Source organism: Cyprinodon tularosa, unplaced genomic scaffold (genome assembly GCF_016077235.1).
Source record: "Cyprinodon tularosa strain WSP-4 unplaced genomic scaffold, ASM1607723v1 ctg77, whole genome shotgun sequence".
Lineage (NCBI taxonomy): Eukaryota > Metazoa > Chordata > Actinopteri > Cyprinodontiformes > Cyprinodontidae > Cyprinodon > Cyprinodon tularosa.
This window is the reverse complement of record NW_024039529.1, coordinates 249656-270484: the sequence shown is the minus strand read 5'-3', so window position 1 is coordinate 270484 and position 20829 is coordinate 249656. Positions and strand designations below refer to the sequence as shown.

The 20829-nt window shown below is 37.7% G+C and overlaps 1 protein-coding gene across 40 annotated transcripts in view; it reads right to left on the bottom strand.

Moving 5' to 3' along the window:
* The window catches only part of madd (MAP-kinase activating death domain), a 72034-nt gene extending 51205 nt beyond the window's left edge, over window positions 1-20829 (bottom strand). For 23 of the 40 annotated variants that reach the window (XM_038270589.1, XM_038270597.1, XM_038270606.1 and 20 more), the window contains exons 1-3: window positions 20542-20828; window positions 5790-5974; window positions 1985-2620 (exon numbers count right to left, since the gene is read on the bottom strand). In XM_038270589.1, the coding sequence (XP_038126517.1) occupies window positions 1985-2620; window positions 5790-5848 (695 nt within the window). In that variant the 5' untranslated portion in view covers window positions 5849-5974; window positions 20542-20828. Of the gene's footprint in view, window positions 1-1984; window positions 2621-2933; window positions 2985-5789; window positions 5975-20541 lie in introns of those variants that run through there. The other 17 variants (XM_038270592.1, XM_038270587.1, XM_038270604.1 and 14 more) reach the window with 2 other exon arrangements.

Here is a 20829-nt window from a genome sequence, read left to right as displayed (position 1 = left end):
AATAAAATGATCAGCATCTCGCTCATATTAAACAAACCAAAAACAAGTATTCTCATGCCCGGTCAACTGAGTTGTAGAATTCTCTGCTTATAAATATTTAGTTCTCTGTGAAAAAGTGCTGATCATTCTTTAATAAGACCCTTGTCAAACGGACATTTATGTTTGCTTTTAAAACCCAATGTTTGTAACGGACCAACAGTAATGAATGATATAAATATATTTTTCATGCACAAAAATACAACAAAAATCTGACTAAATCAGGAAGTAAAACAACATAATTGACTGTAAGGAGAGCAGAGACAGAGGACATGTATTAAATATGAAGATTCAAAAAGGATAGACTTAAAACTTTCCTTTATGATAAAGCTTATAGTTAGAGTGGCTCAGGTTATCCTGAGCTATCTCTATAGTTATGCTGCTATAGGCTTAGACTTCTGGAGGATATAGGGACCCCTATTTCATTATTTTGCTTCATTCTATCTCTATTGTTCCACTGCAGAATCTGTAGTTTAATCACTAACATTGTGCTCTCTCTGCTTTTTCCTCATAGTAGCTTCGCTTCGTCTGTTCCTGTTAGGCTGTGACGCCATCCTGGAGAGAAATATCAGCGGTGCTGCTGCCATCAACATCTTTGTTTATAGATGTTGGGAGATTTGCCTGTTTTTCCAGTGTAGTCCTGTTTCTCTGACTGCAAAGGTTGGATGTTCTCTCTTCTCCCTCCGGCATGGGAGTTGGCTCGGAGCTCGTCTGCCTAGCTGTGTTTTCTGGACGGGGCCGCCTTTTACAGTTGCTTTTTGTATCTCTGCTTCTGTCTCTTTGAACCCCAGTCAGCACACTGAGCCTGGTTCTACTGGAAGTTTCTTCCTGTTAAAAGGGAGTTTTTCCTCTCCACTGTTGCTACAAGCATGCTTAGTGTGAGGGATTGCATCCGAGTCAATGCAATCAACTAGTTTTCCTTAGATGGAAAACTAGTTTAATCAATTTGACTATATGATTTGGTAAACTGTAAAGTGCTTTGAGATGACATGTGTTGTGAATTGGCACTACATAAGCAAAATGAACTGAATTTAATTGTGGATCTGTTTGTATTTTTCTTAAACATCTCAAAAAAAAAGGAGACAAAATGCAGATATTCAAAAAAATATGGTTAACTGTAACCTAAACCTGTCCAAACTGATTGAGTAACACATCATGGGAGATAAAAGAAAAAGCAAAGGCTTCTTTATTAAATATATTTAACATACAGATCACGTTTGGATGAAGATGGGAGATGGAAGAATGAAGATGCAGCAATTAATCTGTCAGATATTAGAATCAGATTATCTAAGTGACAAGGCTATTTTTTGTTATTCATCACAAACTGTCTGAAAATCCATGCACTTTTTTAAATATGTAATATTCTTCCATGCAAACACTAGCATTGCATTATAATTTCCTTTTTGTTTGATCCAAAATTATGACCTATGTAAAAGAAGCTGCATCAAATATGTTAGACAGTCAGATGTAATGAGGAATAAGAGCGGTCAAGAAAAGCCTGATCAGTGCAGCTCTAATGGGTAGAAAAAGAACGACAGCTTGTGAAGTGTTGAAAATAGCACAACCAAAGAAAAAAGATACTTATTAAGACCAAAGGTGGGTATCTTAGGTTTGTGGGGTTTGGTTTTTTAGTAGTACTGTTGATATTTTAAACAGGTGCTTGTCAAAAGAAGTGCTGTCAACAAAATCTTTGTCCTAAAGACGTTAAGATGTATCGGTGAACACAGTTTTAATGGTAGATTGTGGAAAGGACTAACAACAAAAAAAAAATAAAAGCTATTTAGTCAGTAAAAAGCCTATTATAACAGAAATCTTGTTATCTACTCGTACAAAAACATGACCAAGCGACTCTGGCTAATCTAAGAGCTGATAAATAAAAAAATGTTAAGACCTCAAAAGAATAAGAATAAAAAAACAAAACTGTAAAGACATATACGTTAGGCCTCACCTTTGGGTAGCACGAGAGAGTCCAGCTCGCTGAGTTAGCCTCTGACTACAGCAGTCCACCAGCCTCTTCAGAATATACAGGCATTCTCTGAATGTGGTAAAGAAAGGGTAGTGGCTGACGATGCACAGCGACGTCAGCGTGCTGTTGCGGTTCCTTGCAGCCACTTTAGCAGCGCTGCGTTTGTGCTGCGGAGACTTGCCAGAGGTTTGCTCTGCACCTGGCTGCCCGTCCTCTTCTGGACGAGGTGGAGGTTTAGACTTGGAGCTGTCAGGTGCGGCTGATGCAGCAGTCTGGCCTCCACCGCTGCCATCAGACGCTTCGTTAACAGTCTCGGTTGCCTGTGCTGCAGTTTCTGTGTGGCTACTCTTATCTCTGGGACGGTGATGTCCACGCTGGAAGGACCGATAGAAGTTGACGCAGATTCCATACCGGGTAATACCAGAGTCCTTGTCGGTCAGCGTGAAAACAAATGAGGAGTCATCACGCAGGCTAACACGGCGCTGGCGTATACTGAGGCAGCCTTCTGGTTGGCAGAAGAAAACCACATCAGGAGCGAGCGGGAAGTCGTGGTGATCCTCCAGGGGGTAGCGTCGGAGGAGCTGTGGAGTCTGGGCCACACTGTCACTACTTGGTTGCCTGAGGAGAAAATACATAAACATGTTGATTCCTACATGTTTAACAATTCTGTATTTCTCCTGTTTGATAAGTTCTTTATCATCAATTTGCAAACAATTTTCTCTAAAGCAGTAAATTTCTATATTACATTGACGGTAGAATTGCACCGGTCAATTCACGTGATCGGCAACCGGCCGGTCATCGTGAAGACAACGAATTTTACGCACTGTTTGTTTTGTATTGTTGATGGGTTTTTCTTCGAATGGACACATTTTTCTCCTGCACTTTGTCCATGTTTTTTTTAGTCAGTGTCCATAACAGGGGAATGAATGACCTAAACAACACAGGGAAGTGGATACCGCATTTTGGGCTCAGAACAGTAGCAGCGGGGTAGCAGTGTGACACCACTGGGACAGAGAGTAACATAACCAGGATGAGGGGTCCCGTTTTACCCCCATCATGGAGCCAACGAACCACCGCGGTAAATTGCAGGAGCCAACCGGGCAGACAGTGCTCCAGAGAGAGGAGATAAGGAAGCTCAACAGTAGAGCAGAGGAGCACAGTGGTATATCAGAGAAGCGACAGGAAAAAAGCTCTAGAAAAAAGAACACTCAGAGTGGGAAAGAGGCTACTGCTGCCTGGGAGTAGGACCGCAGTACGTTGGAGAAGCAAGCCAGGAAGCATTCCCACGTCATCGTCTTTTTCAACATTATTTTCTCTATCTTCCATTTTAATAAAAAATGCTGCTGCCTCCTCCAATAAAACAGTGGTCAGTTCAGTTATTTTTCTTCTCCCTTATAATTTTGATACCTAATAATACAATGTCAACGTACATGAGACAGTATCTGAAGAATTTATGGATTTGATGCCGTGATCGGTGATGGGCAACTGGATCCCAAAATCCTGACCAATGCATATCTAATTGATGGGTTATGTTTCTACTGTAAAATATTGATTTTCACATTATGATACCCAAAACATACACACATATACATTATATATATATATATATATATATATATATATATATATATATACACACATATATATATACACACATATATATATACACACATACATATATATTTTAGGGGTGGAACGGTTCACAAAATCCACGGTTCGGTTCGATTCACGGTTTCATGGTCACGGTTTTCGGTTCGATTTGGTATATGTTGATTGTTACACCGAAATCCCATAAAAATTTATAAAATTAATGAAAAAATCCCCCAAAAAATAATGGATTGTAATTATTTTAAATGATCTGCGGAAACCCTGGATCATTTCCGTATGTTTTGCTGCTTTGAATTTAATCATCTCGCGCATGCTTTGCTTTGAGCAGCCGGTCTGGAGCGCGGAGTTGGGGGAGAATGAGGCGGAGCGGGGGTTGCTGACGGAGTATGAGGGATTTCGGTGTTAGCATGACATGTTGGCCATGTTGCTGTTAGCATAAACAAAACGTGTTGCCCAATGCTTGCACACTGTTGCACTTTTATCCACAACTTTCTTTCCGCCGTCATCGTAGGTCGCTCTAAATGCAAAGTGGTCCCATACAGCAGACCTATAAAGTGCTGCTGGCGCGTCTTCCAACTCCTGTTCTTTCCCACTCGACACAATTCTCCACAACAACTGATTTTTTTCCCTGCTACACCCGGCTAAGCTGCTTCGCTTCTTCTTCTTCTTGTTTACTACTGGTGGTTGGCTTTGGTCGCAGTACCGCCACCTTCTGCTCTGGAGTGTAAACGCTTCGCCTATGAGAAAAAGGAGCAGCGCATGACCCGAACGAAACACACGCGAATCGAACCGAGACAGTCGAACCGAACAGTTCGAACGGTTTTCATAAATCGTCCCACTCCTAATATATATAAATATATATATATATATATATATATTTATTAGGGATGCACGATATAATCGGCCCCCTATCGGTATCGGCCTTAAAACTGAATATCGGACATCGGCCACCCCGCCAATATTTAACCCGATATTTGATCAGCTTCCGAGTTTCTAAAGTCTAAAAAAAAAATAAAAAATACTACTTCTTCTTCCTCAAAAACGTCCTTTTTACAGACTTAAAACTTCTAAAGACGAGGGAAAAAATATTGATACATTAAAATATCACAATATCTTCATATGCTGATATATTGCCATTTAAAAACAATATATCAATCTCTTTTACTAATGAAATATTGCTATATGTCATCGTTATGCTACGAAATCCCTCGAAAATTCATGAAATTTTGCCATATTTTTATATGTTGATATATTGAAGCGGTATCGATCTATTTTACTAACAAAATCTCACAAGAATTTGCAAAATATCACGAGAGTTTGTAACAGAACGATGAAATTTCACAAGATTTTGAAAGTAAAATAGATCGATACCGCGTTTTTAAAAATCAATTTGATATCAGCATATGAAAATATATTTGAGTATATTATTTTTTAAAGTGTCAGAAATGGATAACAAAACTGCTATTTTCAATGACTATTTATTTGTGTCCAGCTTTAACATCGGTATCGATATCAGTTATCGGCTACATGAGTTTTAAAATATCGGCATATCGGATATCGGCTAAAATGCCAATATCGTGCATCCCTAATATATATATATGAACCACAAAATATAACATTTCAAATATTTACCTGCAGCACAGGTTTGAATACAAATTCGGAGATGGACAAATGGTAGGGCTATTGTACAACTATTAAATCAATTTGAATTTCAATGTTTTGAAACTTATTGCTATTAAAGAAACAGACATCATCTTAAAACAGAAGTAAAATAATCCTTAGGTCAAAAAAGATAAGGTTACTGTCTTACATAGTTTTTGAACAGCTATGACAGGTTAAAAACAAAAGAGCAGTGGGTAAAATCTTGAACTGCAATGTGGAAAAACAAAAACCTTATTATTTTCAAAAAAAAGCCAAAAAAAATAAATAAATACAAGGCAATACCCCACCAGTACCTAATTTTTATTTAACTGCAAAATGTTTTTTTTTTCTTTTTTTTCTTCTTCCTTTATTTATATTCACACATAAAACAAGCTCTAAGTGCGCTCTATATTATAACTGAAGTTAACTTTGCAGAGCTGTGTTTGTGTGGGACTTGCATTTTGCAGCACCTTCTCCTATGATTCATTTAAGGATACACTTAAGAAAATCATTGATTCCATTCAGCATCTGCACTTACCTTGCTCCAACAACCACTAAGTAGTCAAGAAGACGTGGGCACGATTTCTTTTTCTCCATTTTGGGATGTCAAGGCATCCAGGATATGCGTTTCCTTCTGGGTCAGTAGTGTATTTTGATCAGAGCATTTTTGCAGATCAATTTCAGGTCCTCTATAATCATCATGGCCATTCGCTTGAGACAAATCTGTAAAACACAGGAAAATATGCAATTTATGCATTTAAAAGTGAAAGGACAATTTTTTTTAAAAGAGAAGGACATAAAAAAAAATCCACAGGTTATTCTAATTGGCCAAGTTTCAGCTTAAAAAGCCCTTACTGGTGACTGATCAGAGTCCTATATTGGATCCAGATGTAAAAAATGTTTTTAGAGATGCTAGAAGCACTTAAGCAGTGATCCTATTTGGAATTTATAGCCAAAAATCTATGATCAGTGAACCAAAACTCTCAAATAACCTAGAATTCATTTTTCATCTAACAGTTGAAAAAAAAACTGAAATGGAAGCATCTAAATCAGGGATGCTCAAGTCCATTCCTCAAGACCTACTATCCTGCAACTTTTTGATGCAACCATTTTTAACACACCTGAATCAAATGAGTGGCTCGTTACCATGCCTCTGTTGGGCTAAATGAGGTTAGATTCAGGTGTGCTAGAGAAGAGATGCATCTAAAAGTTACAGGATGGTAGCTCTTGAGGAATGGACTTGGGCACCCCTGATCTAAATTGTATTTGCAATATAATCAAAATTCAAATAAATCCAACTTTCAAATTGCACAAGTGCACGATTTTTAGTCAGAAGACATTTAACAAGTGTAAGACACTAAACTACTCTCTCCAGCTCTGTAGATGGCGGTAATACATTAAAGTGGGTATGCTGTTGCACCGAAGGGAACAGTGAGTTGCAGCTAGCACATAGATCTATGCATCACAGCAGAAGTAAGAATTTAAAGCCCTGCAACACTGGATTTTGGACAAGCAGGCCCTCAAGGAACAACTGAAACCCTGGAATAAAGTTGGTTGTACTCAGTGCAAAAAATCGCAATATGGGGTGAAAATAATCGTAATTTTGATTTTTAGCTAAATCATTTAGCCCTTCTATATATTTGGGCTGCAACTAATTATAATTTTGCAAATAAATTAATTTGCTGATCTTTCAATTAATCGATTAATAATCGGTTAGCTAAAGGTTCCTTAAAGAAGTTCTTTTTACAAAATTAAACCAGGTGAAACTAAAACTTTTCCAACAGAAGAGTTCTGGATAGAGCATACAGATAGATGCATTTTTTTTTATTTTAAATGCAAATTTTTTTTTATATATTTTTAAAATTTTTGATCTAAATACTGCTCTATGTGGGTCACTTTGTCAGGCTAGAGTCTTTTTTTATCATTTGAAACAAGAGCTGGTGGATAGAAGGCAGACTTGCAATTTTAACTCTAACTCTATATAAAACATAACCTTTATAAAGAGGTCAGCTTTACCACCAACTTTGCTTTGCCTAGCAGGGAGTACTTAAGCGGCTAAATCCTATCCTTTGCATACATCCCCAATTCCCAACCCAAAAAATATCCCCAGAGTAACCCAGTGATTTGTCACCATTTTACCAAACTTTAAACCAAAGAAAGACATTAGATTGTCTGAAGGTTCCCTTTTTGTGTTCAAACACGAATACAGCTTTTCATTCAACAACACCACAGCGCTATCCTGCCTTACATTTCCCTTCACAGGAAATTAAAAAACACAATGCGCATGACAACATTGATCGAATCAATCTTTACTGATCAAGGAACATGAATCAGAAAGAGAAACTGCAAGAAATCTGTTTCAGCTTAGTTTGTTTTTCAACAATAACCCTATAATAATTATTCAACTCAGAAATTAACTTCAAATTCATAGTCATTATTTACAGCTAAGCATTTTAGAGTAACTTTTTTCGCTATTGTGTCAGCTGGTTGTTGTTAAAGGATAAAAAGAGGCTTGCTGATGTAGTAAGCAGCTTACAGGCTGTGGTAGAGTGTGAACCATTGAGAGCATGCACTATGGCCCTTAAAGCCCTGTGACTTACAGGTAACAGTTCTAACTCAACCAACTCCAAAACATGGACTTACCAACATTAAGTTGTTCTCTTTTGCCTTAAAGACAAAAGCTCAACTGAACCAATTTATTATTTCAGAAAAAAAGGTTTTAAAACTGCTACTTTATTTCTGTTATGCATATCAACAACAGCCAGAGAGCTTTATCTGCAGAATCTCTTTCCAAAGGTGCCTTTCTTGGAGCCTTGCCGTACCAAATACTCTCTACACCAAAATAATTAGACAAATATCAGCAATGAAAAGAAAAAAAAAAATCTTTTCTCTGATGTTTTTAAATATATTTTCATTAGAACAAGAGCCTTCTTTCAGCCAGCTGAGCTGTAGTAAACAACAACATGTGGGTCAGGATTGCCTTAATCTTTGCTTTAAGCAGCCCGAAGAAACACCAGGCTTTCTCTTTTCTGGTGTCTGGTAAAGAATGTCAAACCAAAGATGCTGCACAGCAGAACCATTAAAATATTGGTATACTTTTGTAAGACTAACTGCTTTAATACTACAATCCCAAACTAATGGGAAGAAAATATCTTTAAATCCTCTCCCATTGCACTAACAGCAACATATATGTGAAGAATCAACTCTCAGGTAACATGATCTTTTTGTTGCCATGGTGAATACTTTAGTGCAACAACAGCAAACACCTCAACACTATTCTGCAGAAACTTCACCCTTAAATGCAAACAGTAAAGCTGAAGAACATGTTTACTTGATGTTTCTACGCACTGATAAGTTTAAGAAGCTATTCAAGGAGCTATTGCTTTAGAAAACATTTTTTAGCTCACCAAGCAAGAGACATTTCATGTTTTTGGACATGAAACACCAGTGTGAAACATTCACCGTCAGTAGCTGGAATGTAACCATGTCCTTATCGGCACCAAGCGTCCTGCTAACTAACTAGAAAAAAAATGTATGCTTTTAATTAGACTATTTCAACAATTTTAAAACATGCCAGAGCTATGTCAGACCTTAATATCGATTAGGAGTATTTTCTGGCCGCATCACTGCTGCATAGGTACGGAAGACAGTTTTGGGATGTCTTTTGATCGCTGAAATAGCCATTTGGCAGCAATGTCATGAGTCAGATTGGAAGACCGTGTAAGAGGCACTTTCAGTAAGTAAATCACATCTGCTTTGAGGAAAATACAAAATAAAATATGTGAATCACAAGGTAAAACATTTAAATTGCTGACATTTGTAAACACACACTGTGTTTTTAAAGCAAGCAGGACGGACTTGGACAAACATCTATAATAAAGCATTTAAATAAACATGGTTGGAGCTCAGCACAGAAAAAAATAGAACGTGAAGAGACTCTCCTTAAGCTTCAAGAAAAGTAAACATAGGATGCCTATGGGGAACAACGTGGGTTACCCACTCCACTCTGATTGAAACAGAAGAATAGCTCCAGCAAACTCCATAGACAGCCCTTTGAAAAACACTTTTTTACTTGCCTCATCCAGTAGGACTGCAGTTTCTCTTCTTTAAATGTAGTTTCCATGATATTTTGTGTTATAAAATCCTGTATCTGTTTCGTTTTATTTTAAAAACATTATATGTAGGTTGGTTGTGACGTGGGGCACTGCTTCTACTTTGAATGACAGAACTGCAGCTCTGTTTTCTTTATATTTGAGTAAGATGGCTGTCAAATGATGTCCTTTTTTTTTCTTTTTAGAATTAGACCCAGTGAAATGTTTCAACTTGTAGGTAGGGGAGTGGCTGTCTAGTGGTTAGGGCATAAAGCTTGGTATCCTGAGGTTGAGTTTGAGCCCCACTCCGACAGAGTGCCACTCTGAGTCTCAGAGCAACTGGGTCCCAGACCCTTAACCCCACACTGCTCCACGGGTGCCGCACAACGACAGCCCACTGCTCCACAAGGGGATGGCTGAAATGCAGAGAGTGAATTTCGTTGCTCTGTACTTGTGACAGTTTAATAACAACAAATTGGGACATCTGCTCACCCTATGCATAGCGGGAGCCTCCCTGCGCACTGCAGCCTGTCTGACAGAAACAAAACAATCTCATCTGAGATTGCAGGGTCAGACACAAGCTGGCAGACCCAGCCGTTACATTGTGCTTGAGATCAAGAGGTTCATCAGCATGCTGCAGTGGAGCCAGGGTTTGTTTGTGTCCGCTCAGCTGCTGCCTCATTCAGGGGTCGCCGCATTGAGTCACTATGACTTGCTTGCAGACTTGGCAAAGTTTTAAGCTGGATATCCTTTTAGAGATCAACTGATACTGTTTTTTTTTTTTTTTTTTTTAGGCAAAGGCTGACACCGATTATTTTGACATAAGTCTAAATAATGCCTGATACGAGTGGATATTATTATTCCCCCCCCCCCCCCCCCCCTTTTACATGATAAAATGTCTAAATGAAAACAAATTTAGCAAAGGTCTCAATTGAAATAAAAAGACACATTTATTTAAAATATAAATATATTTAAAAACAATTCGCTAATAAAAAGGAGAAGCAAGAAATGCTGAAATACTTGATATCATGCCTGCAGAATGCACCAATTAATCAGCAAACACATGCACATATCAGCAACTATTGATACAAAGAAAACAAGACACTAATATCACAACAAAATATCAACCAGCCAATTTATTGGTCCATCTCTATAACCTTCTTAACACAGTCATTAAAACGTGAGTCTCCGGCATTCAGCCTAACAACTAAATTATGAGGCGCTGAGGTTCTTCATGCCATCCTGTTACAATGAACCAACTGTGCCACAAACTGAAAAAGACACTAACAGAATGGTCGCCAGAGCCTGCACCAAAACGACCAGAATGACAGTAACATGTGATGCATGGGCATCAAGAGCAATCCAGTCTTCTGTGGCATTAACTGCTCACTACATACCTGTGACCTGTCTGCTTGAATCCAGTGTTTTACAATCTCACATGATGCAAGAAAGCCACACAGCTGCAAATCTCAATGCCATATTTCCCTCCACCACTAAGGAATTGAAGCAGCCCGTCACAGATCTGGTGATTATGACTGATAATACTGCCAACATGCTCGCCACTTCACAAACCGACTATTTGGCATTTGAAAAAATAAAATAAATTGATTTGGATTGGATTCTGGCCCCAAAAAACGGGATTAAATCCCGAGAATAAATGATTCCCACCCGAACAACTACAGTATTATAAATTCAAAAATAAAGAATCTGATTTCATAAAACAGTCTATGTAAAAATTCAAAACTGTGAATAAATGTAGAAAAGCCAACATGACCTCGGCTTAGAAAAACAGACAAAACATAGCGAGATAAATAGAGCAACTGTATGAGCAGCATATTAAACAGAAGCGTGACACTTTATTCACACATCCTGGCCAGGGTAGCATCAACCATAGCAGATTGCACAAAGAGACATTAGACCATTAATGATAACTTCATCACAATTTGCCTCGTATGCATTGTAGCTCCTATTAGCAATGATAGCTCTTTTTTGCTTTGGAGAGACCGTTTACATTGGAATTGGGTCTTTGCAAATCAATTAAATTTATTAAATGTTTCAATTAATATTCGGAATGCAAAAGGTTCCTTAAAGAAGATCTTTTTACGAAATTAAATTAAGTGAAACCAAAACTTTTCCACTTGAGGAGTTCTGGATGGACCATAATGAAAGACAAAAAAATAGTTTTATCTTAAATGCAAAATATTCACATATTGTATTAATATAATTACTGCTCTAAGTGGGTCTCTCCGTCAGCTAAAGGCATGTTTTACAGTCTCTATACTCCAGTTAACATTTAATCATTAATCGATCTTTAAATTATTTGCCATTTATTTCAATTATGTCAGTAATTAATTAATTACGCTTAAACCGATTAATTGTTTTAGCCCTAATTGGAATACACAACCTACCTGAAGCAGATTGATGAGAAATATCTGATACACATAAGGTAATCATTGTTATAGCTTTTAAAATCCATGTATTTGAATTTTCTAGCATGGATAAATTAATCCTTTAATGTTTTTTGTGGGTTACAGAGAGGCTTTATAAGGACGGAAATTAAGCTGAAATATTTCTTCTGGAATCGACTCAATGTCAGCTGGCATCAAACGTTGTATAATCATTCAAACACGCGGAAAACCAAACTGTTTCCTACTGGCTCACGTATGTTAATGCAGTCACAGAACAATCAAATTATTCTGATGGCTCTGGTCAGAACTGGTGTTTTCTTCTATATATTTTGGAGCAATAATGGGAATTTACAGGAACTATATGTAAAACTTTTCAAAAGGGCTCAGTAATGTATTAGATTAACACATGGCAGCAAGATAAACCTTGTGAAAACGTGTTAGAATGTAAGAGGAAATAAGCCTGCCTTTTAGGAAATGTTGTGAAAGGCAGGGCTAGGCTTGCAGAAACTGTTCTCCAGTCCTTTATCTTCCAAAAGCATCAGGGCAATGAATCCACATGCTGGTCTGGCAACATGAAGGCTTCCTGGTGCCTTGCCAAAATGGTTGTTTTATGAAGCAGCAGAGCGGCAGGCAGACATCGAAAAGAACAGAACCACAGATTTATTTTTAGATGAGGATGGAAGGTCGGAGCCACCTCACTGATGGTTCTTAATAAGTGGGCTTGTTGCTGAACATTTTTCTCTCAGTAGCGTAAATGAGAATCAAGACATGTAATAACAGTCTTTAAAAGCAGGTGAATAATGCATTTTAACAAGACACAGATCTCTTTAAAATGACCGCAGGCAGCAGTCATTGCTTATGCAAGCTGAGAGATGAATGTGATTCACAGACCTGCAATATGGGATGGAGCTTAAAGTCACAGCAAACACATAAGCAAAGGGCCTGGTAGTTTTAGCTACAAAAAGTAGAAGCACAAACACAAGATTGATAATGTTAAGTAAAAAATAATCAAATCAAACTAATGTTCATTTGAGCAGCACCGATTTAACTTGGTGTTTGGAACGTTTATTATTTTTTTTCATAAAGCCAAGGGATTGTTTAATGTTTTGATATCAGACCAGACCAGACCAGTAATTGGACTATGGCTTTAATTATTTTCAATGCTACAGAGCTATGTTTTTGCAGACAAACAAAATAAATTAGATGTTAAGTGGAACGCTGTGCTTCCAGTTATATGGTTTCAGAAACGTCGAGATCCTACAAACCCTACAGCCTTTGACAAAAATGTAGGGTCATGAAACATCATTCAGATCCACTTATTAAAGATTCAAAGCCATAAAAATTACAGACAAAATGCTAATATGGAATTTAATTTATTTTCTTAGAAACTGTTTCAAAGAATGCATTTTTACACCAGCAGCAAGACACACCTTCTATAAATGAAACTCCTTCTAGGGCCAGGTGTCGCGAATCTGCCACTGGCTATAAAGACTGGCATCATATTGTTTCTTTCTATCCATCAAATAAACAAAGAAACAGTCTTTTTGTTTGTTTTTTTTATATAGTTTTAAATCTGGACATGTTTTACAACAGAGCTGCCCTTTATCTTTTTTGTAAAGAAAAAAAATGTTCTTTAAGTTTCTATCCAGTTCTTTAAGATTGGAAATGATGCTAGTGAACACAACAGTTTTTAATTTCCTTCAATCTATTCTATCCTATCCACCCTATCTGCATAGTAAATATATAAAAATGTATTGGTAAATTAGGGCTTTGCAATTTAGACAAAGATTTAAAATATTTTTTTTTACCACCAGGGTTTCATTGCTTAGATAAATCTAAATGCTCTCTTGTTTAAAGTCAGTGGACTTTTTTTATCACATGGAAAAGTGTTTACTTCAACTTGCAGTCATGGATCTGCGTGCTAGCTCCTAGTCTCTCTACCCCTCTGTGTGGTGGCAAACCCACTGTAAACCTACCACCAGTGAAGGTACATTCACACCGAATGTGAATTTCGCAGCTGAAGAAAAGGATTGCCCTGTTACCTCTATGTAGAGGGCGGATCTGAAGCGGAGCGAAGCTGAGCAAGGCGAAAGTGGCGAATCTAGAGCGGGGAACAACATGATTTCAACATCAATTTAGCAACATCAGATTGCCACAGTCTGGCCTGCCAATTAAGTTGAAAACTGAAATTTTGATTTCATTCACCTGTGAAATCCTGTCAGGGAATAGATTTGGCTGTGAGCAACACTGAAGAAGCACAGCGAGAAAACTATGTGGACAAAGCGATAAAGCAACAGCAAAGTTTTAGCCGAGTTCGTGTTCAGTGTGAACGCACCTTTAGAAAGTTTGTTTTTTTACCACCCTTAAATGCAAGCGTGAACAGAAGTTGTGTGTCGCTTCAATTCATAAATTGCATTTCAAATTGTGATTACATTGCAAATGCAATTAATGGTAAAGTCACCACTTCACTTTATTTCATCAGAATGTTTTTGTTTCTGTATCTTAACTGGCAGAAGAGTGTCAAAATGTAATGTATCAGTCTGCAGTGATCTTCGCTGTTACCCACTAATGTTAAATAAATTTGTTCTTGTATCCCAGAAAATGTGTATTAGATAGTGACTGCCATTCTGATGCTTCTGAGATATAAAAAGGTATAAAATATGTTTAAATAAAAAATTCTTTTCCTCAAGGTGCTCCATTTATTGGAATCTTAATTATAGCAAAAATGTATATCAATAGTTGTGATTCACCTTTCTATGAAAGAAATCTAATATCTACTTTGACTCTGGGTTTATTTGAAATGTATATCACCATAAGTAGATTCCAAAGGTAATATGATTCTGGGACTTGCAAAACTACACACAAAAATAAATTAAAATTGTAATAAATAAGGAAGCAGTATGCACAAATGCTTTTATTTTTTGATCAAATCATGTAGGCTAAATTCTTAGTTACGTTTAATATTCCCCCAATCCCTCCTATGTTAAAAGTGCCATACTTTTCCACAATTAGATTTATAGAGTTCTTAGTCCTTTAAAGAGACACTAGACAGTAGACTTTAAACACACAGTCTACTGTTTCTATATAGCTTCTGTATGTATATATATATATATATATATATATATATATATATATATATATATATATATATATATATATATATATATATATATATATATTCTATCTTATTTTGTTATTTTGTTTTGTTTTGGTTTTTTTTGTCTGCACCAACAACACCAAGTCAAATTCCTTGTAAGTGCAAACCTACTTGGCAATAAACTTGATTCTGATTCTGATGTTAAGTTTTCACTGAAAAATATCTTAAAATAGCTTTACTGTTTGAGGGTAAAATTAGCAGACTGACACCTCAGTAGTTCAGGGTTGATGTATCTATAAGCCTGCAGCCTATTTTCCTTTATTTACTTCTGGTCAGCTATTTAGCTTTTGTGATTCCAAGCGGATCCATGTTAAATGCGATCAACCTAGCAAAAAATCTAAACTTTCTATCCAAGATGATAATGTGGATGCTCAGAAGCAAACTGCATTCATCTCAACTAAGACACCAATAGCAACTCCACATAAGGTGAAAAAAGATTGTTAAAAAACCTTGATAAGTTTGAGCTAGAAGAACAAACTGAAGAGTGATGCAGTTCTGTGTTTGGCCACAGGAGGCAGTATCTTTAGAAAACTCCATAAAGCCTTTTTAAGATCTGTTAAAAGGTATAGAGGACGACCTTTTATTTCTGGGTGGACCATCTAAATAAGTGGTCCTTCTAATTCCTCCTAGTATGTTTAGGTAAGGCCGGCCTACGTGCTCGTCCCATAAGTTATCTTTTTCTGCGCACTTTCAGGCGTATATGCGTGGTGAGCTACGGTTTCAGACAGTCATTGAAGCTCACCTTTCTCACTAAGGTTCTTTGAAAATGGCCGAGGTTCATGAGAGAAAATTGTTTATGAAGTGTATGAGAAGAAAAGGCCTCAGAAGAAGCAGATATATGCCGGAATGCTTTGCACATAGAGCTCTCCTCGCAAAGCATTATGGGATTTGCTGTCACAGCGGCCCGCTGTTGCCATAGGCTGTCACTACCAGACAGCGGGGACTAATAACAAAGATGGCACAGACACCGCGCAGGGAGACTGAGTCACGTGACCAACGGGGAGCAAAAAGCAGTGATCATCTGTCAGAACGGTCAGTTAACTGAGTTCACTATTAAGTCCACTATATAGTCCCCGCTCTATATAGTGACTGAGGGATTTAGGGGTTAGAGCGGACATTCGGACACAGTAAGCTTGTATGAGCTATGAGAACAGCAACTTTTAAACAGAGCTTGCGTGAGGAGAAATGGGCTTGTGCACGCTCTCACAGAGTTTATACAGGAATACGTGACTCTAATTTAGTGCTTATTAATGCTTTTGTAATGTTCTTAGATAATTTTTATGTCATCAACAAGTACCCTTGATATGACACCCATAATTATATATATATATATATATATATATATATATATATATATATATATATATAAAAAATATGCTAAAATCCTTCGGCATCTTTACTGTGGACAGGCTGCAGACATGCCCAAAATCCCTTGATTTTCAGTCACTGTTGATGAAATTTGCATTTTCCCATTCTCTAGCTTTTTCTCCGCCTCAAGCTTCTTTTACGTACATTCGGCTTTACGATTTACGGGAAGCAGTTCCGCACAAAAGTATCGCAATACATTTGCAGGTGGCGCGGTGGTTAGTTAGCATGACCCATGTATGGAGGCCTTAGTCCTCGACGCGACCAAAAGATAAAGGAACAACATAAGGAGTGGATGGTGAACATCCAACTACTTCTTCAAGCTGTTTATGTTTTCCCTCAAGTTCAGCTATTTTCAAGATTTAGAAAATAACTAAACCTAAATCCAAACTAATTCATGCATGGGGACTTTGAAGCTGGATTTAAGTAGGCAACAGTAGGGGTCATGCACATACCAAGCTGTTCCAACAACAGAGTAAGACAAGGTTATATAAATATTTTACAAGCTCATACACCAGTTGAGTTGTACTAAAAATGTCCTTTATTGTAAACCAGAAGAGGATTGTGCTCCGAAGCACCGCTAATGATTCATTAATCCTCACAATTAATTCCCAAACAAACTAAAATGATTCTATCCTTTAGTCAATTTGTCTCTGTGTACATTTTGTCCTCAGAGCCGACCGTCTGCATCTCATTTCTAACTTAAAGAATATGTAATCTACATTATAAACAGGGACGTAGCTAGATGGGGGCCAGGGGGTGGCCATGGCCCCCTTTAGCCAATCATTGGCCACCCCTACCATTTTTTCCTTTAAATACAGACTGTGGCAGCAGTAATACTCTGAAGGGGAATGTTAAAACTTATTAATCATTTAAATTTTTCATATATTAACAGCTACTTGACAACAGAAACACTGCGGTTAATTATGCACATCAATATACAAACATTAAAGATGATAGATACAGAATTCATGCTCTTTTCAGAACTAAATTTTGAATTATTTGGGGTAAAGATAAAATTATGTGCCTCTGCAAGTAATCTAGGAGTCTTCCATAAAATCATAAATAACTACTTTAATAATAACATATAAATTCATTAAATGTGGATATTAGTAGATTTAAATATCCTTTTTTTTTTTTGTAGAATGATTATCGGTCTCCGCCAGTCACGTGACATTTGTTGCTAAGACGCCATTTTTGGTGGAAAAAGCGTAGTGTAAACAACCGCAGCATAGCTAAACGAAGGACTAAAGGATTGAGTTTGTTTCTCTGACTATATGGAAAAAAGTAAGCAGAATGCGAAATTACCGGACAGGTGTCGTGCCAAGGTAGTTATCCCTGCGAAAATTTGTATCCCCTCGTCGGGAGCGCGCACGGAATAGGAAGAACAACCCGACTTAACTCCACTTCAATTCCAACATGCAGAACTTGAAATTTGAAAGGTTTTACGTGTATGAAAGTTGAGCTTTACTGTTTTATTCTTTACTTCACATGTTATAGCAGAATATCGCCAGTGATATTGATTTAAAACTGATTATAAAACACAAACGTTTGCTTGAAAGCTGGTCGCTGACAGCAGTGTCTACTCCTCCCTCTGAAAGCAAACAGATCCTTGTTCTTTTCCACACGTTCATTAAAAAAATCTCTCATTGTTTCACAGTGTCCAAATGTTCTCATCCCATTGAAAACTGTTGTAAACCATATACTTGTAATAAAAATGAAATAGAAAATGGAGTGCACGTGTAATCATTAAAGACTATATGCAGAAGGAAATATTTTTTTCCTGGTTGAAATTTAGTACTTAAATCTATATTTGTGTTTATAGTAACGTACAATTTATCTATGTTGTACTATCCTTAATAAACTGTTTGTCTTCTAACATCAGCCGTTTTATTTCATCCTATTTTGCCACAATTGGCAATATGGGATAAAATAAAACCTGCTGTAATCTGTTCCCCCTGTCTCAATCAGACAAAAAAGGCCCCAGCTTTTTCATTTTTGGCTTATAAGCATCTTTTATGATGACAATTTATTCCTGAAACTTTGGATGTGATTGACCTTTATTTCTTAAAGTTATAAGGGGGGAACAAATTATAGCAGGCCACCTGCTGTAATCTGTTCCCCCCTGTCTAAATCAGGCCAAAAAGGTCCCAGCTTTTTCGTTTTTTGCATCATAAAAGATGCTTATAAGCCAAAAATGAAAAAGCTGGGACCTTTTTGGCCTGATTTAGACAGGGGGGAACAGATTATAGCAGGTGGCCTGCTATAATTTGTTCCCCCCTTATAACTTTAAGAAATAAAGGTCAATCAACTCCAAAGTTTCAGGAGTTAGTTGTCATCATAAAAGATGTTTAAAAGCCAAATATGAAAAAGCTGGGACCTTTTTTGCCTGATTTAGACAGGGGGAACAGATTATAGCAGGTGGCCTGCTATAATTTGTTCCCCCCTTATAACTTTAAGAAATAAAGGTCAATCAACTCCAAAGTTTCAGGAGTTAGTTGTCATCATAAAAGATGTTTAAAAGCCAAAAATGAAAAAGATGGGGCCTTTTTTTGCCTGATTTAGACAGGGGGAACAGATTACAGCAGGTTTTATTTCATCCCATATTGCCAGTTCTGGCAAAATGGGATGAAATAAAATGGCTGATGTTAGAAGACAAACTGTTTATTAAGGATAGTACAACATAGATAAATTGTACGTTACTATAAACACAAATATAGATTTAAGTACTAAATTTCAACCAGAAAAAATTATTTTCCTTCTGCATATAGTCTTCAATGATTACACGTGCACTCCATTTTCTATTTCATTTTTATTACAAGTATATGGTTTACAACAGTTTTCAATGGGATGAGAACATTTGGATACTGTGAAACGATGAGAGATTTTTTTAAGAAACGTGTGGAAAAGAACAAGGATCTGTTTGCTTTCAGAGGGAGGAGTAGACACTGCTGTCAGCGACCAGCTTTCATGCAAACGTTTGTGTTTTATTATTAGTTTTAGATCAATATCACTGGCGATATTCTGCTATAACATGTGAAGTAAAGAATAAAACAGTGAAGCTCAACTTTCATACATATAAAACCTTTCAATTTTCAAGTTCTGCACGTTGGAATTGAAGCGGAGTTAACTCGGGTTGTTCTTCCTCCTCCGTGCGCGCTCCCGACGAGGGGATACAAATTTTCGCAGGGATAACTACCTTGGCACGACACCGGGACTGGCAGCCTCTCACACAACACGATCGTGTCATTTCTGGTAAATAATTGTGCCGAAAGAACAGCCGCGTGTGGCTTATCTCGACTTTCCACCTATTATGGTGGTTTTCCCACGATGCACCGCGCCCGAGGTAAACATTGACGTCACCTGGCGCAGACCGATTGATAAAAGTAGGTAATGATGATTAAAATATGTTCCCCCCAGAACTCAAACCTGAAAGAATTTTTCCACTATACTTTTTATTTACACAGTAAAGCCTATTTGTTAGCAAATGCTGCAAGAAAGTAGTTTGTCTTTATTTAGAAAATATGGATGTTGTGGTTTTTCCTGTTGGATCTGTTTAGATTGACCCTGAGGTTCTGGTGCCTTTCGGCCACCCCTCCATGTACATTGGTTATTGACTGACCGCCCCTATTAGGATTTTCTGGCTACGCCTCTGATTATAAATGAATATTAAAAAACGCAGCCGTCACAGCGCGATGTTTCTGAAAAGCTGGCTATATTTAGCTAACAATAACACCCATTCAAATTAAACATCTTATCTCTACATCCTTCGGAAAGTCTACCACATGCCAGTTCGTGACCAATAGGTTATAAAAACTATCTACTGTGTCAATATTCAATGTATAACCGCAGAGAGCGAGCTGGTGTATAAGCTGCAGCGAGATTTCTAAACTAAATTATAAGAAGAATCGCTGGCAGATAGTCAGCTAACATGAGATAATATTTAAATATGATAAGGCTGTGGCTTATGCATCGACAGCCCGTCGTATCACCGTGGTAGAGCTATCTCTTTTAGATTCATATCGAGCAGCCCGGGTTTAATTGTCCTTTATAAGCATCCTCTCACCTCCCGTGTGTGGCTCTCCTGCGCCACGGATGGATTAGCTAGCGGGCTAACTAGCTATATGCCAAAGCTAACCCCAGTTTCACCACTAAACGCTTTTAAATATTTAACAGACACACACCGCGTCCGGTTGACACATGATACATAAGCATGCCACCAGCAGGCAGTGTGGGTTTAAACATACACGACGCGTGAAGATGACTTACCTGCTAGCCTGTTAGCCGCTAACGGTCCCAGCTGCCAAAGACGGACGGAACACGGCCTCCTGGGCGCCTCGCTCGGTCACAGAGACGGTGGAGGAAGCGGCGGTTATTTAAGCTTGGTCGTGTTTTCTCAAGGTTATGGCTGCTCATTAAAAAAAAAACGGACACGAAGAGTTAGTGGGAGGGTCTGTCACTACGTGCGACTGGTTGACAGCATAGTAAATGATGGAAATGCGTGTGTCCGCCTCCCTGCTGGGTGGATGAGTGGTTTGGTCAGTTACAACCTGCCTT